The sequence below is a fragment of the Schistocerca piceifrons genome, chromosome 11 (genome assembly GCF_021461385.2).
Source record: "Schistocerca piceifrons isolate TAMUIC-IGC-003096 chromosome 11, iqSchPice1.1, whole genome shotgun sequence".
NCBI classification, from domain to species: domain Eukaryota; kingdom Metazoa; phylum Arthropoda; class Insecta; order Orthoptera; family Acrididae; genus Schistocerca; species Schistocerca piceifrons.
In genome coordinates, this window is record NC_060148.1 from 145,856,993 (window position 1) to 145,882,862 (window position 25,870).

Here is a 25,870-nt window from a genome sequence, read left to right on the forward strand (position 1 = left end):
GATTAAAACTGCTATCAAACTGGAGATCATTGGAAGCATCACGTTTTCATTTTACAATACATCTAGAGCTGTAGTTCTTTACACATGACATGAACTGTCACTGAAACATTGCACACGAATCTCAGCTCACAAAAAATTAAAAACCTAATGTCAACATTCAACCACTACTGTCTTCACATTTATGACAGTGTTTCATAAAACTGGGACAAGACTAAATTTCATTAATTTCATAAAAAGTGCCACTTGTGTTATGTGGCTAAAAACTGTCAATTTCTCATTACTTTTTGTGCTACTGTGTACACAAAACTGTTCTTTCCCTGTTATCTACGATGTACAAAAATTATTGTCTTCCTTTAACTATATACAACGGATGTTCAATACGTAATGCAGCACAATTTTTTCATGGGAAATTATGATTGAAAAAATGAGGGATTTGCTATGGGACATCATAAACATCAGCCAATATAGTTTAATGATGTTCTGATATGTGGCAGTGCTATATGTAGCCTTCAAAAAGGCATTTGTTATTACAGAGGTGGGTTCCAAGCAGAGAGCTGTCACCCGAGTTTCCTTTGGTGGAAAACCAGAGCATGGCAGATATTCATAGGTGCCTGAGGGATGTCTTCAGAGACACAAGAATGAAGAAAAGCACAGTGAGCTGCTGGGCAAGGCATCTGTCATCATTATAAAAAGGGTGCACAACCCTCATAAAATCGAAGAAAAAACTTCACCGTGTTCGTTGCCAGAAAAATGCAAATGAACTTCACTTTCTTCACGACAAGGCAAGGCCTCACAAAAATCTGTGCACCTGAGAGAAGCTCACAAAACTTCATTGGACTGTTCTTCCTCACCCGCACTACAACCTGGATCTTGCACATTACAACATCCATCTGTTTGTCCAAATGAAGGATGTACTCCATTGGAAGCTGCACACAAATGACAGAAAGATCATTGATGTAGCAGCATGTTGTCTCTAATGACAACCAGTAGAGTGCTACCATGTGGGCATACAGGTCCTCCCAGTATGGTGGTGTAAGGTCATTGCACTGAATGGAAATAATGTTTAAAAGTAAGATTTTGTAGGAAAAAAGTGGGGAATAATATGGTGTATTGACATCCTCAATAAAATCAACTTGCTTTCAGAAAAAAGTGTTCCATTACTTAACTAACTTTCATACACAACTGTACATACTTCAGCACAATACATGATAAGTCATCAACTGAACAGGCCCCAATAGACACTAACAATGTAAACATATCGGAAGGCCAATTACTTGAACTGAAAGCTAAAGTTAACTGCATAGTGGCATCAACTGGCAACTCAGGCACAAATATATGATTAAAAATATTTGCAGTATAAAACAGAATGAGGTAAAGCTCTCTAAAAAAAGAGAATGAGTAAAAAATTATTTAACTATTGATATGTAAGTAACATGGAAAAGTAGGATACATAATGCCTCTCTGTAGTTGCCATCTGCAGTGTACAGTTATCTGCCAGAACAAAATAACAATTAGATCAAACTACTACTCGCCAAGTGTGAACCAGCAGTAACAGGAACCCCCAAGAAACTAAAAGCAATAACAGGGAGAAGGCATCAAAATAGACAAGAAAATATTTGGAAAAATGCTTTATTATGGAAAGAGCATTTTCATTTAAAAACTGTTCTATGAATTTTTTCAAATTTGTAAAAATCACAAACTCACAAAGCTAATCCAAATGGCATCCTTTAGGAATATAGTGACATAATAAGATGTTGATCTGTGTGTCATACTTTATGTGAAAAATTCTTTTTTTATATGTGAACCAATAGCTGTTTTATAACTATCTGTGTTACAAAGTTCTCTAAAACTGACATCAACATACATGTCTCTCTAACTAATATAGTATATTATCATCTCATTTGTTATTAACTATTCATTCTTGAAGCCCTATTTTATGTCAAAGCTTATTATAATTATTGAAGCCCATTCCCAATTGAGTCTTGGAGAAAGAAAGAGCAATACTTTCAGACACTTTTACTGTAAGACCACACATTTCTTTATTTGTATTTTGCATTTGTCATCTATAGTGCTCCTTGTAGGGGTTCCAAGGGTATGGGATTTTGTTTCATATGGTATTGATCTCTTCATCACTCACTCATTACAGAGAGATAGTGATCAAACTTTTTTGTCATTAATCCATGACATGGAATCCAGTTTTATCATTATAGATTCCTACTTAAAACATTTGTGTAATAGCTCCTGTGCCTGTACTTCTGTCACATTCAAAGCAGCTATCAATAGGTATTACTTTTGTAACCCAATGTAACAGCATAACATCTCAAAAAGTTATTTGTTTTTATGCACAACTGAACATATAATATACAAAAATTTATATTTTAAACCAATTAACTACAACAACTAAGTATTCTAAACACTGATCTAAAATTTTTATTTCGTGTCCTTCAATTTGACATACAGATGGAGCAGATGGGGTAGTGTGGGTCATGCAGCACAGCAGTGCAAGAAGCTATTGGGGCAGTGCGCACTCCATTTATATAGGCACAACTGCTCACCTGGGTGTCTACTTGTTGGCAGCTATAGGTCGGATCAGCCAGTTCTTTAGCTGACGTCATTAACACACACCTGACTTGCACATTGCACCATCCTCAGGGATCTGCGTGCTAGTTGTTTTCCATCATATGGGCTGGTCATGTTTGTACTTTCCTTTGTGCCAGTCTCTATGCTGGTGTTCCAACTCCCTTCTCCTCTGCTGCCCTCAATTGAGAGCCAGTTTCAAAGACTGTACAGAAATGTGGGGCAAGCACCTGCTTCAGTCCATGCTGCACTGTTAAGTAAGGTGTATCATTAACCTAGCTGATATGGCTGCCTTGCTATTGTCCAGCAGTGTGAGGTTCTACAAAATCGTGCAAAATTTGAAACCCTCTACCAAGCTCAAGAAACTTACCTTGGCAAAACACCTCAATGTCTCTCACTCAAGTGTCCCAAATGTGCTATCTCATATACGGACTCACTATATACAAATGTGATAATCTAACATGTGATCTTGAGGTGCAAACTAGGGCATTGGCCTTGTCAGATCCTCCTTTACATGAAGTTGACTTGATTGCTGAATCACATGTACTATGGTAGCAGCAATGGATGTGCTTTCCAACAACTGACAGGGGGAGAAATTAGATTTGCACAGTAAGCCGACCCCTGGTGCCCTGTGCAGCTGACCAGCCAACCTTGCCTTCTGTCAAGTAACTGTGCAATGACACCAATGACAACATGTGGTGATATCACAACACTACCTGCCTTTCCCTGCAGGAATCTCAGTGGGTACAAGTATGTCAAAAAGTTGTGATCCCCATTCATGATGTTGGTCGGACATCCAGCGCTGTTCTTCCTCCGCATCCGTTTCTGCTCAAAGAGAAAGTTGGCAGTCCTAACATGAGTGTCATTTGGTGCATATTAGACAGGCTTGCTTATTCACAGGCTCCACATGTAAGGTATGCTGAAAAGGAGGCCATTCGGCATCCGTTTATGACAGTCGTCATGCTGCAGGATGGTTTTCAAGAGTCCCAGAGTTTCCACAGGACTTTGAGGCTGTTTACAATGCCCTACAAGCATTGACTGAGTGTATTCCGTTGACACTGGTGGTGGATGGGCAACTGATTGAGATTTAGGCAGATACATGGGCAACAGTCAGCCTAATTAACTTACAGGGGAAAATAGCGCAGTCAGCTGTCTGATGCAGTGAAAGCTTAGCAGGGTGAAAATGAGGGGATGCCTATTTAGCCTTAGGTGCCAACACTCTATAGTTTCTGAAAAAATGCAATGAAAGTTTCATTGTAACAGTATCAGTTCTCTTGTGTAATGTATATCTAGGTGAGTTGGAAACAAACTGCCCTGAATACAGTTATGAATTTTAGCACCATGTGTTCAAATCCAGTCTCCTGTATTTTTTCCGCTCTCTCTTTTGTTTTCATGGAAATATGTGAGTTCAATATCTTTTCTACCATCATGATGTAATTATAGACAAAAGAAGAAAGCATTTCAAATACTTGTTGTATTGTTTATCATCAGATGTAGTATTAAAGAGAGATTTATCATCACAACTGACATGGATTAACGCTTTCCAAAAAACTGTTACCAACAGTATTTGCTCCTCTTATTGTCAGAGGCAAATACGGTCCTCAAATCCACCAAGGCTTAAACCAATTAGTGGTAGACAACATAATGTGTACGCAACAGCCATAAAATCAGGACAGCTCACTAAAGAAACATATCATCAGTATTTGGAAAAAGTTTTGCGACCGTATGTAAAAATCGAGCCATTTCTCTACATTACTGAATCATACAGTGAGCAAAGTGGTCAATTATATGATTGGCTCTTTGTCGGTGAAATCAGAATACTAACATTTTCATTAAAATGTCTATCGGCCATAGTGTATGTCATTATGTTAACCCTGTAGCATATCCTTTTACTGACGGGTGAAGAACAGCATTTGACAATTACATAAGTAATCTCTTCTCATTACACAGAGAAGGGAAATCCCAAGTAGAACTGAAGCTATTACAATACACGGCTTCATCCATATCAACTGCAGGCTCCAGCTTTCAAGAAAATGCTTTCACACACATAGTTTTCTGCAAAATTCTTGCCTGTAACCTCCCCCTCCCTAATCGGCCTACTGGATTGTGACGTAATTGATCATGACCACACATGCCTAATGAAATTTTACAGTGAGTAAGGCTATCATTATCAGCAGAAAATAAAGCCGGTTAGTTGGAGGAAAGTGTACAACAGACATTTCTGAAGGAAGAATCTATTCTGCACTTAAGGAAAGAAACTGATGATAACTAGAGCATAGGTGGAGTACACTGCAATCGCTCACAAACAGCACGGAGGAAAAGGGTACAACATAATATTTACTACAAAAATCACTGATAACACAAAGTAAACACCGATTTACTAAAAAGGGGATAATTAAATGGTCACCAGCTCACTACGGTAATGCATCTCCAGCATCTTGAGAAAAGTAATGGCAAAGAGATTTAAGCAATAATCACTGGTGTGGCAACAAGATTGTCATGCTTTTCCACTGCACAATTCATGAGAAAATACATGAATCAGAAAGCACTGAATTTGCAGTTACTTATTCTGGAATACTAAATTTTGAAAGTAAAGTTAAATGAAATTACTGGTTAAATAGATGACTGGCTTAATTTAAACTTTTCACATAAAAAAAAATACTTTCAGAAACCTCAGTATAACATAATGCAAAATTTAGAAAAAGCAAACAATTTACTTTTGAATAGTGAAAGATTGAACCAACTTTACTTTATGCAAATGAGCAATTGGTTTTACTTTTAAAATAAAAACAATAAAATACATGCCAAGACAGATGAAGTCGCTCGCTAAGCTAAATACAGAATAAAAGAAATTGTGAAATCTTAATTTGTGCTGCATCTTTAGTTATTAGTTTTTCCAGTGAAATTTTAGTTTAAGTAGCCTCAGTCATGTAAGACAAAAATGAACAGTTACTGAGGCAGAAAATTTAGACCAAAATTGGTCATTAGAAAAAACAAAAAACTGATAGTAAATATTTAATCAATTTTCATATTCTTATGACACATTGTGATTGCATGGAAAGGAAACCAACCCTGCTTGGTAATAATGTCTCAGGACAATGACAACACAGGTGCCCTACAGGCTTGAGCTATTGCATGTTATTATTCAAGTTATTCACACTTTGTGAAAGAAATGTTGCTGGGCAATGTCAATGTAAGTTTATAATTTTTCACTTAACAGTCTTACAATGTTGTAGCTGTGCGGACGCCTAAGAAAGTAGCCAACAATAATGCTAAGCTGCCGTTGTTGTTGTTGTTGTTGTTGTTGTTGCTGCTGCTGCTGCTGCTGCTCGATGAGAACCCCAAGTCATCTCCAGAGCCACGAATAATTATAGGACAGGCAACAGTTTGAATTGCAGCTTCTTCGCATGTCAACTCCCCTACTGTCCTCTCAAAAGGGTTTACAAATCAGGCGTGTCTACATTGGCATGAACATAGCTGCATACCGCAGCAGTGGGATCGCCCAACAAACACTTCTGCATTCTTTCATGACTCTTTCACAACTCAAGCTGCTCTGCTGCCTCACTGCTCACAACGTGACATTCTTCATATGCAAAGAAACAACGGCACAACTACTACCATTTCATAATTGCTATCGACACATTTCAATAATGTTCACTTGGCTATTACCCAGCAATTTCTTTATAATTACAATCAATTATATACAGTCAAAAATAAATACGTTAGTACATCAATTACATATTAAATATAGTTTCTGGAATACAGCTTACAGCTCCAAAATCAAAAGTACAGTGCAAGTTATCAACAGATATTAAACGGCGAAAATTTTGGATTTTGGTGTTACAAGATCATGAGTTATTTACCTACATTAATAGGGGTTTTTCCTAATTACACTACTGGACATTAAAATTGCTACACCAAGAAGAAATGCAGATGATAAACGGGTATTCATTGGACAAATATATTATACTAGAACTGACATGTGATTACATTTTCACGCAATTTGGGTGCATAGATACTGAGAAATCAGTACCCAGAACAACCACCTCTGACCATAATAACGGTCCTGATACGGCTGGGCATTGAGTCAAACAGAGCTTGGATGGCGTGTACAGGTACAGCTGCCCATGCAGCTTCAACACAATACCGCAGTTCTTTCTTGAAATTCTTTGAGACTATTTTTGACAGTCAGATGAATCTGCCTTACTCTTTTATTTTTGGTCACTTTCAGTTTTATCTTCATTATCATATACAACATGAATTGGTCACTGCCACAGCCTGCTCCAGGATAGGTCCTGCAATCTAGGACCGAAGTACGCCAGCATTGTCTCACCAAAATGAAATCAATCTGATTTCTAACCCTATTCCCTGGAGAAATCCATGTGCATTGATGCTGTGGGTGATGTTGAAAGAGGATATGCCAAACAGATAAGTTGTTATTCACGCAAAATTCCAGTAGCCACTACCCATGTTCATTTTTCACTTCCAGGCCATGAAGTCCAACCACAGAGCTCACGTGTCCATCATCTACAGTCTCACCTATCTTTGCATTAAAGTCACCTTGGATGACTAATATTTCCTTTTTGTGTATCTTTCTGATAGTAATAGATGAATTCTATGAGTTGCTAGAAAATACTATGTCTGATGAAGCTACCGTGGGAGCATAAACCTGAATGATTTTGATATTGCATGGAACAGTTTTCATTTTAATGGAGATAATTCTGTTGCAAATGGGCTCACAGCATGAAAGCATTACAGAGGTTCTTAGGAATCACTAGAGCAATGCCATTTTTATTCATATCCGCACCTCCGGAAAAATATACTGTAATCTTTGCTTGAGTCATGAAGTGGTCACACCCTCTCCAGTGTCTCGCTGAGTCCAAGTACATCTAGCACATTAAGATCCATTTCTCTCTCCACGATAGCAAGCATTCCTGTCTGTAAGAGACCTCGCACATTCCAGGTCGCTATCGTTTTAACACTTTGCAAGGATGGTTCAGATTTATCTTTGCATTCCAAGGCTCCTCTCAACCCTGCCCCCCCCCCCCCCCCCCCTCAGAGATTTGACTGGAGGACTTACTCCGGAATCTAATTTAAGATTGAGTAAATCCATGAGGTTGTCTTGGGAAAATAGCAGTGGTGGTTTCCCATTGCCTTCCATGGTTTAAATGAGACCACCCCTAACATTGAGTCAGACGCCTTTTGTATCCATTCCTCTGGAGTACAGACACTATAGGTTTGCCTCTTTCGCCATCGACACCATTCTGAAGCCATCCGTCACAGATGCCATTGAGGTCTTCACCATTACCCTGGGAAGAGGCCCTATACAGGGTACCAGAAGAACCCTGGTTCTTTTTATGAGGTTGATACTCCTCCTGCTCCTCCTCCCTGGGAATGAGAGATTAACAGAAAGAGCAATATTTACAAATAATATAATGCTGCATCACTGGATCGATATGTTATCTGAAAGCTTCTATTTGTGTTCTGAGGAATTATGAGCTTAAAATGGTCATATGGGGTGAAGAAAAGTAAATTTGACTAATGTGAATATTCTTGCTGTCAGTTCCCTTTTTGGAACATTTCATGAGGATTTAATTTTCTGTTTGAATGAGTAGTACTCAGAGTTGAGTAGAGAAGTAAGGCAAGGATTTGGTACAACTTCCAGCCCCTTAATTTTGATTTGAATAGTAATTAAGTTATGTAATGGTGACACTATTTTTTTTTCATTGTGTGATGATTAGTAACTTTGTGCTAGTGCGCATCTTGAATTTTTGCTATTTTTGCAAATGGAAAAGAGAGCAAATCTTTCAAGTTTAACCAGTTTCAGACAGTTATGACTTAAGAGTAATGTTTTGTATTGTAATGTGCACTTGATTTTAAAATTTTTCTCGTCCATACCTTTCGTACTATAGTCAGATTTGTCACTAATTATTGTAATGTTATGAGAACTATGTATTTAATTTATGATATAAGGACTATCATTTGCCATTAGTGTTAAACAACTTTTTTAGACTTAAGTTAGAAGTAAAAGTAAGTGTACTAAAGTAGGGTATTTTGTCTTATTTTTTCATGCACTGTGGTAGAGGAGAACCACCTCCAAGGGAACTGACAGCAGTGCATTTCCTGGCTAACTGCCACTTGGACCTGTTGAAGGCGTGGACAGCTTGGAGAGAAAGTGTTTCAAAGTTCATTGAAAAAGTGAAACTGCCTGTGAAGAAAAACTGAGCACTGAGCAAGTGAACTGCAATGTGCAGTGTAATCTATTTTTTTTTTTTTTCAACCCATGAGGATTTAATTTGTTTAGCAAGGCAGTGCTTGTACCAAGTGGTATGTGTTTTAAAATGTAAGTCTTTGCTTACCCAAAAAGGACATCTCTTATGATGAAGATGCATAAATTTTGTTAAAAGTATAACTTGTAGATATTTTGTGATCTTTATGTAATTACTTTGTATGGGGATTTTCGTATGGCTAGTTCACATACATATAAATTTGAAAAAAACATATGGACTGTACTCTTTGATAGAATTTCTTACGAAATATTTTTGTGTGTGTAGATTTTAAATCCAAGTTCTGGCATCACTTGTTGTTAGTGAACTGCCCATTTAGCTATTAGCAATATCTATCTGGTCAATCCAATGAGGGGGTGACATGGCGAAGCAAGTTGGGATAATTTTAATTCCACTCTTGCTTTGCCATCTTAAATTCATTTTTTTTTTTTTTTTTTTTTTTTTTTTTTTTTTTTTTTTTTTGGTTTTATCTAATTACCATTAACATACATTAATATTTTCTGCATTTTCATAAAAGAGAAAGATTGCTCCCTTAGTTTTAAGGGGACCACAGCATGGTTCAGGTCGAAAAAAATTGATTTTCGGTTTTCATCATATTTCGATAGATTAAGGCTTTATTTAAGTACTCTGAAAAAGAATTAGCTGAAAAAAAATTTTTTTTGAGCATTTAAAGAACATTTTCCTACCACCTGTATTTATGTGTCACGCCCACTTTCCTGCATGTATATATATCCCTTACACTGCATGTTGTTTTTTTTTTTTTTTTTTTATTTTTTTTTCCTCCCGAGTGTGTTGGCTATCCTTGGAATGCAACGGTTGGTACTCTTTTGTTTCTGCTGTTTGTAAACAACACGCTTTCAAACACGTGGTCAGTTTTGTTCAAGTGTGATTGTGAGTAGTTGTTATACTTACATTTGCAGTGCTTGTTTACATGTGTTTTGTTGTGTTTCTTGAACATGACGAAATGTAAAGGCATTTTCAAGAAACAACAATTTAGAGGAACCAAGTTTAGAAAGTTTTCTGTACAAGAGGTTATGTTGCCTGGTAACGATGTTTCTAATTGTAATTATTCAACGAGTGCATCATCAAAGAAGCTCTCACCATTTCAACGAATTTACTGTTAAGTGACAAGGGGTGAAGAAACATCATTATAAATTTGAGATTATCATCAGATGTAATTTCTAAATTTGTACAATATAGACAGTGTGGTGAATTACGTGTGAAACTTTGTGAGAGTGCCAGTGGGAGAAAAGACGTAGCAATTGCTTTGGATTTAATTTGCACAAAATGCTCAGCTGTGATTTCATTTATGAGTTCTTCAAAACCAGATGCAAGTGGCCCTTATGCAATCAAAACTAGATTAGTTTATGCCTTACGACCCATTGGCAAGGGAATGGTTGCAGGGAGAACATTTTGTTCAGTGATGAACTTACATCAACCACCAAATAAATTTGAAAAAATGACTGCAATATTAGAGAAAGCTGTATGTGAGGTCAGTGAGGAAAGCATGAAACTGGTTGCTAGGGAAGCAGCGGAAGAAAATTATGGATGTTTAGATATTGCAGTTGCATTTAATGGAAGTTTGCAGAAAAGAGGACATACTTCTCTGAATGGAGTAGTGATTGCCACGAGTGTAGACACCAGTAAATTGTTAGATAAATATTGCAAATAATGTATAGTAGTCAATGAACATAAAGAACACAGCTCTGTGGCTAATGTTAGAGGAACAAGTGGTGGTATGGAAGTTCATGGAGTACAACAAATATTTCATCGCTCCATAGAAACAAGAGGCATATGGTACACCAAATAATTGGGAGATGGTGACAGTAAGGCATACAAAAATGTGGTGAACTCTAATCCATATGGAGATGCCATTATTAGCAAAACAGAATGTGTAGGCCATGTTCAAAATGCTTGGGAACAAGGCTGAGAAAACTAACTGTTGATATGAGAGGAAAAAAATTAGAAGATGGAAAATTGTTGACCGGACGGGGTCGGTTAACTAAAACTGAAATAGAAAACTTGCCGGTATACTACAGGCACGCAATTACGAGAAATAAAGAAAATCTGGAAGCAATGAAGAGAGATGTTTGGGCCATATTCTTCCATAAGTTCTCTACTGATAATAAGCTATGTAATGGATTGTGTCCATCAGGAGAAAATTCATGGTGCAAATACAATAGGGTTCAGGCAACTGGAGAAACTTATTCTCACCAGCATTCTCTTCCTGCTGCTGTTGTTACAGCAATTAAACCTATTTTTTGAGACTTGGCTCATCCTGACCTTCTAAGGAAATGTCTGCATGGACAAACACAGAACCCAAATGGATGTTCCAACAGCATAATTTGGAACTGCCTTCCTAAAACTGTATTTGTAGGCACACCTACAATGAAACTAGGAAGTTCATGATGCTGTTATTACATTCAATTGTGGTAATATTGGAAAGTGTTGGGTACTGAAAAAGCTGGGAATTAATCATGGTGAAAATATAACTGAGCTGCAACATTGCGATAAAATGAGGATAGCCGATGCAGACAGGTCTGCATCTAATATGGCCAAGACTGCAAGACAAACATCCAGGAAGGTGAAAAAAGAAGCTGGAAGACCTGCTAGAGGCAGAGCAGGACAGTTTTAATTAACTGTAAGTAACAAATATCGAACAAATTTTCTTTAAAGTCAATTTCCTGCAAACTGAAATTTTCAGTACATATGCCCCATTATATCGGAAACTATCATAGATAAATGAATGAAATTTTCAGAGACTCTGCATAACTTAAAAAGCCACCTCTTATTCTACATTCATTAATATTCCCCCATTAGGAAGTTCACAAAAAATATTTTCTGCAGAAAAAACTTAATTTTTTTGTTAATAAATTTAAAAAAGTATTTCTTAAAAACTATAAAATGGATAAAGTAGATTTTAGTACAGTTGACTATTAGCATCATGCAACATACAGTGAAAGTATTAAGGTCCTGCATCAAATAGTTTTTTTCAGAAATGGGTCAAATACTTGCCTAAATTAACATGGGTTAGATAGGCAGGGTATGGTTCCCTTAAAGAATATAAACCAGATCTAATTTCGTGCTTAGTTTTATGTATGTAATTGATTTTCTAATTTATTTTGACTATTACTAGTTAGCATCTTTTATTATAAGGCACAATCAGTAATTGTTTCATAACTCAAATTCTATTGTTGGCATATAAACAAATATAAATCCTGTAATAATTGTAAATATTTAGAAGACGGAATGCTAGTATTCTTAAAGTATCTATTTGGCTCTGGTCGGAAACATGTTAGCAAAGCCAGCCCTTAATTAATTCCAAAGTAATTAACAGTTTTGTCAAAAGCATTGTTTGCATAACTATATTTGTTAATTTCATGATTTACACAAATAATTTGGCCTAACTCTTTTAGTAGAAGAAACTGTTAAAAAGAACCAATTTTTCAATGCATTCAGTTAATCGAATGAGTTAAGTTTTAATTGTATTTTCTCAAAATTTAGCTTTAAACAATGTGTCATTTCAGAATCTATTATTGCGATGATATACAAGGTCCTGATTTTTGCTCATGAGACAGTCAGTCCACGGCCGAGTTTCAGACGAGTAACCTGTGTTGGTTAGAACAACAATGCTTCAAATTAACTGTGAAATAAGTGTTAAACAATTAGGCCATGTGTAAAGACAATGACAGTGATTGTTTCCATAGGTACCCATTTATTCTTCGAGAACTGAACTTTGTGGTTCGGTTTTACTGCTTGTAGATGTTCAACAAGAAACTATTGTAGCAGTATGTTAAGTTTCACCAGCAAACTGTTAATGAAGCTTATAGAAAGTTTAAATGACAGTGCACTGGTCATACATATATAACTGTGTATTATTGGGGGGGGGGGAGGGGGGGTTAAGAACAGTGAAATCAAAGTACTGCAAAACACAACTGTGCAAGTCTCGGCTACATAATTTACAGTAGTTAGTGTCAGAATCCACAGCCCATTTTTTAGCCAGTGTAGTGACGCATTACATCGACACCAAGGACAATCAACAAATGAAGAAATAAAAGCAGAAGGAACTGCCACAACATAATAAAGCTACACACTGTAATAAGTATGAATTTAAGACATTCATTTCATTTCATACATTCCAAACGAAGCAGATTATTATAAGAATGGTCATGGAAAACATTGACAGACTTGTCAGGAGTGTTACTCAAATAGCATCTATAACAGCTTACACAAAGTACAGAAAGATAACCACAGTCACTGAACTTGTGCAGAAATAATATGCTATCATAGTTTAAAATGCCACACCATCTATGATAATTTAAGTGTAAGCGCCCATTACATTTCACGACTGTCTTATCATACCTGAAGCATAGAATACTGACATGAAAACTTACATTACGCTCGGGTGGACTCGCATTCAGTTCCATTCCTCCATCTTCCTTTCCATCGAAACAAGTCTCTACGATTTTCAATGGATCTTGAAGTAACTGAAAAAAGAAAAATATTACTCATTTAAAGCTCTCTCTCTCTCTCTCTCTCTCTCTCTCTCTCTCTCTCTCTCTCTCTCTCTCACACACACACTCACACACACACACACACACACACACACACACACACACACACACACACCTGTAACTACTACATCACTACGACATGTGGGGATGACAAGAGGGTGAATGTTTATGATTTCAAACACACCTCACATAAAGAATAACAGGGCTCAAAAAAGGATCTTAAAAATAGAATGAATTTTCACTCTGCAGCAGTGTGTGCACTGATTTCAAATTTACTGAGAGCTTAAAATTGTGAGCCAGACAAGTACTTAGAATATTTCGCTTTCAAGGGCTCGCACTCTACTTAAACTACTTGATGCCTTACAAATGCACCATTTTTAGAAATTTTTTAGTTTGTTAAGTTCATTTGTAATTTTTTATTCAGATTGCTCTCCAGACTGTTCTGAGTATGCTTTTGATCATTTTGCTATGCTTTGGACTTTGCTTCGGGCTATCTGTTCACTTCATGAATTCCATCTTCTTAAATTACCAGAACCTCTTATTGCTCCACCGATCTCTGTGTCACTGCCATTCCAAGTGACCATAAATTGTGTTCAACCTATGCATAGTAGGACAGAAAAGTGGCAATGAGAACTATTTCACTGTGCATCTATTCAGTGAAGTATAGATCTTGAGTTTCTACAGTTGTGGAGTGGTAGTAGTGGCTACAACAGCAATGGCAAGAAAAGCACTAAGAATTTCACAAGCAGCAATTGGTCAGTAAGAACAGCTAGAGGAATTCCAATTGCAACAGCAGAAATTCCTGTTACAAGAGCTGCAAAACTAAGTGTGTACAGTTGCAGCTTCATAACCTTCCACTCCATCATTTGTCTGCTTCAATGAGGGAAACAAGAGTTAGGAGTTTTATGTCTGTCTTTCATTCATTGTAAGTTATGTCTAAGGTCCAAGAAAACCAGAGTGGATGCTTACTGTCTTCTACTAATAAACTGCAAAAAGTGTTGCAAAAAACCATCCAATTTCAGTCTCCAGTAATAGAGCCTTTCAGATGTTTGTGGTTTGCTGGCTGTTACTTTCATCATCGTACCCACTTAGTTGTAACCAGAATGCGATGCGATGGGTGTAACACAAATTAAGGAGTGGTTCAACCAATTCAAAAATGGCCGCACATCAGTGGAGAGTGACCAGCATTCTGGCAGGCCCTAAACTACTTGGAGTGCAGCTGTTGTTGAGAGAGTACAACATTTGGTGATGGCAGGCCATTGTTTGACCATGTGGGAGATTGTCCAACAGGTTGGAGTGAGTAAAGATTCAGCACATGCAATTTTGCGTGATGATTTGAACATGCACCGAGTGGCTGCGAAATTCGTGCCCAAGTTGTTGTCACCAGAACAAAAATACCTTCATTTTGACGTTGCACAGGACCTTCTGGACACCACCAACACTGATCCTGGGTTTCTGAACACCATGATAACTGGAGGTGAGTCATAGGTGTACAGGTCCGACCCAGAAACCAAAAGTCAGTTGTCACAATGGAAGCATCCCGAGTCTCCAAGGCTGAAGAAAGTGCGGCAGGTGTGAAGCAAAATCAAGGTGATGCTAACTGTCTTCTTTGCTGTCCGTGAAATTATGTATCACAAATACACACTGGAAGGACAAACAGTGCCGAAGGAGTACTATCAAGATGGTTTCCAGCAACTCCATGATGTAGTAGCTCCACACAAAAGACCAGACATGTGGACAGTGAAAAACTGGCAACTGCATCACGATAATGCCCCCACACATTCATCCCACTTGATCCAAAATTTCTTGGCCAAGCATGGAATCACAGCCATTCACCAGCCTCCCTACTCTCTAGACACGGCTCCATGTCACTTCTGGTTGTTTCCAAAATTGAAGATGCCACTGAAAGGATCCTGTTTTGAAAGTAGAGATGAGATAATGCGGAACACGATGATGAAGCTTAACACCATTCCAAAAGACAACTTCCAGAGGGTGTTTCCAGCAGTGGAAGTATCGGTGGGCTAAGTGTGTGCAAGCACAAGGGGCCTACTTTGAAGAGGATTAGGGTCCCAACCTCATCAGGTATTCGAAATATTTTTTTCTGGCCAAAGGTCAGATACTTTTTAGACAGGTCTCGTACATTGGAGAGCCAATAGCTCTAACAAAGTGTCCATGGTCGCCATCTTTGTGTATTTTTGGTAGACCATATAGCCTGTGTTTGACTGTGATCTGACCTCATAATGGTATCAACTGACCTTTTTGCCAGAGGAGAGTACAGCTGTGGGGAGCTGATGAATCAGTACATATCCATGTTATAGAAATGGCAGTGTTTGTATCCAACTGGAAACCTGCATTTACTCTATTAATTTCTAGCTGCAACATGAGCTTCTGCATCCCATGTGCTGACACTAGTGGCCCCAAGTGAAATAATGAGCAATTCACTGATGGCTGTTGCCATCTGCTAGCTGAGGCAGACACTTGCTAGATACCCCAGTTTGCAGCAGGCAAAACAGGTGATGCCATGAACAGGGCAGTGACACCATTGATGCTGTGGGCTGCAACCTGCATAAGATTTGATTGCATGAATTTCCTGGGACCCACTAATAGTGACGGGGAGCAACTGTTGCATCCATATTTATTTGCTCTGGGACATGCCATTGGTGAACAAAGGACTTCTGCTTTTGCACATAGACTTACGATAAGGGCGGTGGTCCACCAACTACTGCAGTAACCACTGTATCTGAGTCACCAGATAAACAGGTGCTCATTAAGTCAGATGATTATGTTGAATGGAAGGAGTCAGTTGATTATTGACCACACTAAGCTTTTGACAAAATTTGATGCAGTATCTTTGCTCAACACGTTCAGTCATCTTGAGAGAATTAGTAATCTGACAAACACATTGTGTAGCACCTCACTTAGCAACCAACAGGCAGCGACTGGTGTGCTGGAAGGAGGGGACAAAATTCACGCATGTGCATAAAGGTCTCTTCCTTTACTGTGTACAGAGATTCCATGCTATCGTCTATTTTGTGTGGGAAAGTAAAAGGTCAGATACTTTTTAGACAGACCTCATATAAACCGACAAAATAATTCACTAAATTGTTGAGACCTGTAGTTGGCAACTGTGAACATCACATTAAGAACTCCTCATAGATGTTTGCTGAACCATACAGCGGATGAACACAGCTCTAAGTCAAGTCACAATCAGCCTCGACACGGTCTCCCTTCCTACAAAGTACCAATGTAAGATACAATAAAACTACTGGCCACTCATTTCTCTTCTAAATTTTAAAGTTATTTTGGTATACCTTGATGACCACTTATATTTTCTACAGTGGAAATTATTATGAAATGGCTGATGGAGCAACCATGAGTTCGCCAGTGTCACCAACCATAGTTATCTTCTTCATGGTGTGTTCTGAAGAATGAGTATTGATCACTGCTCCCTAATGTCCATCCTGCTTCTTCGGGTAATATGTTGACAATACTTTTCAATCTGGCCGAATGGCAGTGAGGCACTGCAGCACTTCATCAACCACACGAATTTACAATGCATGTGGATGATGATATCTGGTTTGTAGTGGACTCAGCTGTGTGGTTATCTGCACCCATACAAATTCCCAATCTTTTCCATTTCCAGTCCTGTCACTTTCTCAAAAGAAGAAGAAGAAATGATGAAGCCAACACAAACCAGTCCCCAGACAGAGAAAAATCACTGACCCAGCTGGGAATCGAACCCAGGACTCTGTGGAGGAGGATAGGAAGTTGCCCTTTATAGATGTGTTGTTCGAATGTAAATCAGAGGGATGACTGTCATTCCGTGCACAGCAAATTGATGTACATCGACTTTTATCCAAACAGGCATAGCTTTCACCATACTGCTCGAAGAGAGCTATTCTGAACACCTGAATACACAGGACCAGGACTATTCTGAACAAGAACCACCTTACTTCCAAGATTACACATCTAATGATAGTGTAAAAAAGGAAAAGGTATTCTGTCCCTAATATTAATCAATACTGTTGGGGAAACCAAGACATGACACCATTCAACTAAGCCAGACCACCACATGGTTCAGCTTTCATTCTGTTGTGAAACAACTAGTATAATACATAGTGTCCTAAAGAGGCAAGGAATAAACCAGTACCCCAGTCACAAAGTAAAATTAAAGAAATTTTGAGAGTCATTAAAGATAATTTTGCCTGAGAGTCATAGGAATTTATAATATTCCTTGTGAGTGTTTTAAAAGTTATTTGGGCCAGTCTAAGTGTACTGTTGCTGATTGCTGTGTTGAGTGTGAGCCTCACTCTAAACACAGAATCTCACAAAATCTATTAAAAGAACACAAGATTTTGTTTGAACGAATGAGAATCCTTGATCATGCATGAAACTATTGGCACTATTTGATCAAGGAAGCAGTTGAAATTAGACTATGTGAAAACTACTTCAATAGACACAGGATATGCTCTTAGCAATCAGTGGGAGCGTTGATGAAGAGCACAGTGATAGGCCTCTGGTAGTTTACCACTTGGTGCGAGTGATGACACTGCATGCACTGCTGGACAGAGAGCAAACACACTTCATGGACACAGAGGGTGTCACCTCTGTACATGTCACTTCCACAATATCATGACACAGATTTTTCAAACAAGTTCATGAAATAATCACACTGAGTTACTGTAACAAATCTGCTCATATTAGTGACTTTGACATTGAAATGTGGAATGAATGAATGCACTCTATGAAGTTTTACATTGAAACATTAAGATGAAAATAGCTAATCATGACTCTGCCATGGTGAAGTTACTGTAACAATTACTAGGAGCTAAATCCCTATTGCTATATAAAGCGAACAAAATTAGTGGCAATGACATTATGAGGAAGCAGGTAATAATTAGATTTATCTCTGTGATAGACGATTGGGAAATAAACAAACTTGGGTGTATTATTTTATTCATACCACGCACACTGCCATGGGGATTTACTGAGCCTCTTGTAAATTTCACAGGCTAGTAGTTTTCTTCCTTTCTAAATTGTCAAATTACTTCGATAACCAAAGCTATTTTCCAGTTCAGAAAAATTAGAGCAAGAAAATTATAACTACAGTCATGATATTATAAACATACTGAAACGTCCAGGTAATAATATTATTTTCTGGGTGGTGGAAACTTTAATTACGAATAACTTTTTAGTTTATGACTTTTCACAAATAATAAAATGTTTGCTGAAAGAGTGAAATGAGGGCCTTAAAATAATTTATGTCACTCTGGAAATAAACAATTGTTATCTCACGATATGTTTCCGACCATATGGCTTCTGAATAAAGTAAATTACAGATTTATCTTAAAAGAACATATACAGTGAATCATTAACTACACCATTGGCATTAGCAGAACTCAAATAAACTGAAGAATAAATAATTTTACTGGAATATCGCCTAAATAATAATTTTGGTCTTTATGTAAATGTTCTGCATCTACTATCAGCATAATATAAAAAAGGAATTAAAAAAGTTATCTGAGGAGTAGAGTTTAGCAAATGGAATTATTCCAACTTGCTAAGTTTCACGTTCCTCTTCTGTACAGTAGAAGCAAGTCTTCTGCTGCCCCCACCTCAAAGAAGTGAGTCTAAAGATCTCAAATCCAAAATGGCTCATGTAAATCAGTGTTTATGAAGTTACTGTTGTGTCTTGCATCTGTTCTATGTCATTTCCAAAAAGTATAATGAGTTCTCTGTCTTGTTCTCTCCCCTAAGTGCACCTATTGTAAGAATGACAATTTGATTCAGTCAAAGTGGAATCTGTAGATAGTCTACTCATGAAGGCAATTGGCCAAAAAAGTGTGGAATTGTGGTTCAAATCCACGGCATGGCAGAGTTCTTATTTGTCTTCACAAATATGCAAATAAACTATGTTCAAACTACTGTGCCTTCTGGAAGATAATACTTCAAACCATACACTGCAATGCTGAAAAAATGCTATATTTTGATTCTTTCAATACTTGGCTCTAGAGGGCATATTATTGTACTATGGGTGTCATTATTGGAAGTACTACAGAAAAAACTTAGATGCTAATAAACAGCTGTATCACCTACTTCTACTGTATTCACCACAGCTGTGAAGTAATACAGCAGTGCTTAATTCTACTCAGTCATCTAAATTTTAAAATTACCTCTTCATTCACATAATCTTGCAATTCTTCCTTTATTTTCACACTGGAGGGGTATACCCCGACCTGCGGTAAAAGTAACACAAAGTATAGTGGATATATTTAATCTTCACATACTGTTTCCAAGTTTCACAAGTTTCCAGCTATAAAGCACTTTGTCAAGAATAAATGACACCACATAATTTAACAATTATCATTTTATTGCCTGTTTTCAGTTTTCTTTTGTGAGAGAATAATTGGGGGTCACACAAAGTCAATAAGATTTATTTCAATTACACTGAAAATAAAATTATGTGACTGATAACATTATTTTATACATATGTGCCAATACAGAACCATTCTGCATATAATTTCTCATGTAGTGATGGAACACCCATGTAACTTTTACACAATTTTGAGCTACTAATAAACCATGTACTTTTGTACAACAGAAGTAGTGCAAAAGATAAATGTATGTAATTTTCATTTCTGTGGTTATTTCAAAGAAGAGTAGTATGAGAAGATTAATATAGAAAAGATAGGTGTTATATATCACAAACTATTCCAGCTGTTCTCATTGTCAGACCAATGGTAGATACCATTCAAAAAATGAATGTCCTGAATATGAGCAAGATAATCCTCAAATCAAGTAAATGATAATATGTGATATATTCAAAATGCAAAGACTGAAATCTGCACTATGCTCATCTCTGTCCTGTTGTTCTTAGTCTAGGCTTACACTGAATGTGGAGTCTAGCTTGACTCGATCCATACGAATTCTGCAATATTGTCATTGCATATAAGTACTCTGCTGAAGCTATTTTTACACTGCAGTTTTCTCAGGCAAGTTCTTACATTTGCATTGTCACTGCTTCCAGAGAAACTTTCAAGATTAGTGAGGCATAGGAAGTAACAGGTATTGTACAGTGTGGCAAAGTTTCAATCACATTTCAAGTTACATTATTTACACCAAAAATTGCTTAATTCTTCTGTAAAAGCCTTGCAACTTTACAAACATTTATTGTGATGAAAAGATGCCTATGTAAGATGTAGTTACAAGAATCAGTATTTCAGTCTGTAACCTCTTAGTTTTGCCACAACTCTGTTACTGTCACAAATATACACACAGCAGTTTATCAGATTGCATGTACACAGTATTGTATGTCTACTAAATGCCATTTGTCCGAAATCAAAATTTCCTGCTTTGTTCTTACTGAAGCCTACTTTACAATTCAGATCAAAGTACTAATACAGAAATTATTATTATATGAAACTTCCTTCTCAAACCAGTAACTGCAATAAATGTCTCTTCAAACATCTTTCAAAGGAACTATGAGATAAATATACATGACTCTGCACTGGCAGACTGATGACATGACAACATGGTAGAGATATAAGCCTTAAGAAATGACCCATGGATGATGTCAACAACAGAAAAATAGAAACTGAAACTAGTGGGAATATATGGGGAAATGGTTTTAATGACACTTATCTTGTTATTACTACCTTCAGACAAAACTAACTAAATAAATAAAAATCTTGAGAATACCAGACTACAGCAGAAAAGTTGGGTTTCATTTAATGATATATTTGTAACAATGGAAAAAAGACTATTATGACAATTATTTTGCTTTCTCAACTCACAATCAACCTATGACCTTCCAATTGAACCACTGGCTATGCTACAACCCTGTCTCCACATCATTAAAGAAACAATATAGGTGTAGAATACAACTCTATCCAAAACATCTTTACCTTAAAATGAATTGCAAGTGTAGCAAAAATATAACCTAATATGCCACTTACAACTAAATCGCAAACTAAAACAACTGCAATCTACAACTGGAACACACAAAAACAATATCCAAGATGCCACCTATGTATGATACACTTTAAAAAATGAACTGATAGCTCGCATTGTTCACTAGAACCATAATATATAATATATATTAAGAATGGACTAAATCTACAATACTTTACTATTGATGTCACAGACCTGTGTATAGACACCATCTTTGAGGCTGCAGTTGTACATATACCTAAACATAATAATATTGTTGCATCTGTATATCACACACCATCTTCTAGTGAATATGAATTTATGGTAAATTTAAAAAACTGTTAGTCTTACTAACTACGCCTAAATATAAATACCAAAGAATCCTAATTTTTGGTGATATTAATATGGATATCAGGGTACAGAGTCATATCATATTGGAATTATTGGATAGCCTAAGAGCTTTTGATTGCTATTGTCTAAATGATAAGCCTACAAGTTATAATGCATGCTTAGACAATATAATAAGTAATATCCATGAAAATAATGTTGAAATTGGAGTAGTCAAGTTAGGCCTAGCTGACCATGATTGCCTATGGATTACAGTTCCAGTCAGCATTCCAGATGAACAACACAAAACTGTTAGACCTATGAATGAATGCAACATAAGAGAGTTTAGAACTAGATTAAGGTCAGTTAACTGGAATGACATCTTATACAAAGATATGTGTGTGAATAACACAAGCAAATTATTTATAGAGGAAATTGCAAGAATATTTGATGAGTGTTGTCCCAGATTAGTAAAAGGACAGAATAATAACCAAGCTCATAAACCACAGAGACTAAATAATTGGTTTACACCATACCTCAACAGCATCAGGATTATGCTTCTTATGTTCAAGGACAGATCTCATAACAGCAACGAGTACAAAGAGATGTACATTAGAATAAGAAAAATTTATAGATCTGAAATAAGAGTGGCAAAACGTAGGGCGAATGATAACTATATTCTTCAATCCAGAAACAGCTGTAAAGCTGCCTGGGAAGTAATTAAAAATGAAATAAATAGACCAACAACTCAACTAGCTATATCCATAGCCCCAGATATCTTAAACTCACACTTTGTTAACTTCAGTTTACAACAAGATTTGTCTCCCCTCAATCAATGCCATGCTTGATGTTAAAACTCTTTTAGGTTCAAATAAGTATGTAGTCCATAAATTCTGCTGGGCAACAGTAACTGAAAATGATGTTAGCAAAGCAATAGGCAAACTAAGTAGTTCCAGAGCAGAGGACTTCTATGGTCTGTCAAACTTTGTCATAAAGAAGATATCAAGTGATCTTCTGCCCCCTCTAACCGCTCTCATTAACCGTATACTACAGCAAGGGATTTTCCCCGGCTGTTTGAAAATAGCAGTAACTATTCCCATATTTAAGAAAGGAGATAAATCAAATCCAAGTAACTATCGCCCTATCTCATTAACCCCAATAATATCTAAAATAATCGAAGACTGTGTTCACCAACAAATGAATCTCTATTTTGAGAGGAATAATTTGTTAAGTAACTCACAGTATGGATTCAGGTCTAAACTATCCACAGTTAAAGCAGTTGAAAATATTGTTAGTGATATATATGATGGCTTTGAAAATAATTCAATCTCCTGTGCTACTCTCCTAGACCTGAGTAAAGCATTTGACACTATCTCATAGTACTTTGATCAAGAAATTAAGACACTACGACATGGGAGAGGACACCCTGAAATTATTAGAATCCTACTTAAGCAACAGAGTACAATTTGTTAGTGTAAATGGGCAGCTGTCAAACCCACAAACAATAAAAGGAGGTGTGCCACAGGGCTCCATATTTGGGCCCTTCCTGTTTGTAGTGTATGTTAACGATATGCCACAGTATTTACCCTGTAAAACAGTCCTCTATGCAGATGATACAACTTTTATCAATTCAGGACAGACTCTTGAATCTGTATGAGAAAAAAAAAATATATAATATTTGAAAAATCGGTTCATTGGTTTAGTGCAAACTCCCTATTCATAAATGAAACAAAAACTGAGGAATTATTCTTTAATTTAAAGGTATCAAATAAGGAAAATAAGTCCGTTAAACTGCTAGGAATGATGATTGACCAGAAACTTAGCTGGGATAAACATATCACATACGTCTGTTCTAAACTTGCACGAGCTATGTTCCTACTTTATAAGCTTAGGAGTAATGTCAGCCAAAACTTACTGCTGCATTTATATTTTGCTTATATCCACCCCCATCTGTCATATGGTATTCTGCTCTGGGGAAATTCTTCCAATTCAATATCAATTTTCAGATGGCAAAAAAAAAAAGCTCTTCGATGTATAGTGGGTTTATCTCCTAGGGATACATGCAGGGAACATTTCAAAAAACTTAACATCATGACAGTTCCTTGTTTGTATATCTATTATTGCTTACTACACGTAAAAGAAAACATAGCTCAATATCCCCTTAGGTCATCTGTCCACACCCACAATACAAGACGAAACCACACAATTGATCTGCCATACTCTATTGTCTAAGATACATAATAGTTATAAATATGTAGGCCTCTAACTGTTTAATATGCTCCCTAAAATTGTACAAACAGTATCTAAAAGTAAATTTAAGACAACATTGGGTCAATGGCTCAAAGGTAAAGCATTTTACTCAGTTGATGAATTTAAAGATTGTAATATGGGAGATTTGCTGTTTTAATATAGAGAAAGGTACCTCTGCCTGTAGTAGGGCCTAAATTTGTATCAATAGCTTAGGATAATGACATAGTGTCATCAACATGAACACTCCCTGCTTTATTTTTAAATTACATTGCTAATGGCATCATAAAGTTATCTTCATTCATAGTTTACACATTAAAGTTAACACTTAAAGCAAGTGTATTAGATCAGAATAAATCTATTTTTTTGCAAACATACTGCCAATGAATGTGCATTAATATTACTTTTAAATTCATAAAATTGGTCTGTAGCGCAGCCAATGTCTAGGTTAGGTTGGAAGGTGACTGGCTCTGAGTTGCCATAGTGGTAGTGAACAATGCAGTTAATCTGATATATACAATGTAATAATCAACTTCCTGCTCCTATTTTATTTTTAAATTCAATTAAATCCCTAATATTTAGTATATCATCATATTCATACTTAAACTGCATATCGAAGTTTTCATTTAAAATAAGCATACAAAAGCATAATAACTAATCTTCAACTTCTGTCAGCATAAATCATGAAAAAAATAGATCATGGATAAATGGCCATATATCAGTGTCCAATGAGCACAACATTCCAGTAAGTGCCCGTGCTATTATACATGTGCCAACAAACAGTTCATCAGCTCACCTGATGATGGCATCAAGGTCATCAGCTGACATACTGTGCCCATTTGAACCGACTTCTTGCAGATCATGCGTCAACTATTTCAACAGCATACCTTAATTTTATGCAAACATATCATCAGTGCCCATGAACAGCACATTAAGAATTTCTACAAATTACAAAAACTAAAGTTAAACTCCCCCCTCCACAATTTGAGAATATTAAGACACATTGCAATCTCTGGACAATGTTGTGAAATGCTGCACATAACCTCAGAAAGCCACAATTTTTTATTACAATGAATTAATCATGCTACCAGAAATGTGACATGAATTCTCTTTATTTGCACAGCATACTGTACACAGAAATTAATGAAACAATGGTAAGAAATCACCTACCATGGAGCCTGGTGTACTTGGTATGTCATTTTTTCTCTCTTCTTTTATCCAAATAGTTATTCGATGGTCCATTGCTGCAGTTATTAGTCCCTGAAACACAAGCAACCAGATAAGAACAGTCACATTTGATTTCCACTGTTGCTGTGAGATACAAATCAAAGGCAGTATTTTCAATCCAGTACTATTTGCAGCAGATGAACCACTAACCAGACATAAGTGCAACATTAGCTGAAGAACAAGGGTCCATGATAATAACTGAGATGCAACTGTCAGGTTATGAACAGCCATAACTTATTATCTCAAAATGACAGAAAATTAAAGTTTTGCAGAAGCTATCACATGGAAAGAAATGATGATATTGATTGCTATTGTTCGTGTCATTGGAGTTAGGGATAGTAAACTACTGTGAGCACTACTGGAGAGATATACTGCTTGTTCTACATTAATACCAAAATTGTAGTGTTAATTTGCTACATAAAACCATTTGTTACCATCAACACTATTGTGTATGATAAACCAAAACTGTTATAATCGTCATCATCATCTTCTTCTTCTTCTTCTTCTTCTTCTTCTTCTTGCAGTACGGCCTCTGTACATAACAACAGAGTGGAATTTATACTGCTTAATCATGTCTGCAACATTTGGAGTACTTAATCTCAAAACACAGGAGTCAGTCTGCAGTTTGTTCACTCTAATATTCATATCTACCCATACGCAGTGCTCAGCAGCCTATGAAGCACTCTTTGTTAGACGGTGAATATGCATTTTTGACACAGTTGCTTTTATATGGCTTTCCCTATACATGGTATAGTTGTACAG

The 25,870-nt window shown here is 36.7% G+C and overlaps 1 protein-coding gene across 1 annotated transcript in view; it reads right to left on the reverse strand.

Moving 5' to 3' along the window:
- LOC124720426 (zinc finger protein 596-like) overlaps nt 1–25,870 on the reverse strand; it is a 110,084-nt gene that overhangs the window by 78,784 nt on the left and 5,430 nt on the right. The window contains exons 2-4 of the mRNA XM_047245776.1: nt 25,052–25,141; nt 19,552–19,614; nt 13,259–13,351 (exon numbers count right to left, since the gene is read on the reverse strand). Of these exons, the coding sequence (XP_047101732.1) occupies nt 13,259–13,351; nt 19,552–19,614; nt 25,052–25,123 (228 nt within the window). The 5' untranslated portion in view covers nt 25,124–25,141. The remainder of the gene's footprint in view (nt 1–13,258; nt 13,352–19,551; nt 19,615–25,051; nt 25,142–25,870) is intronic.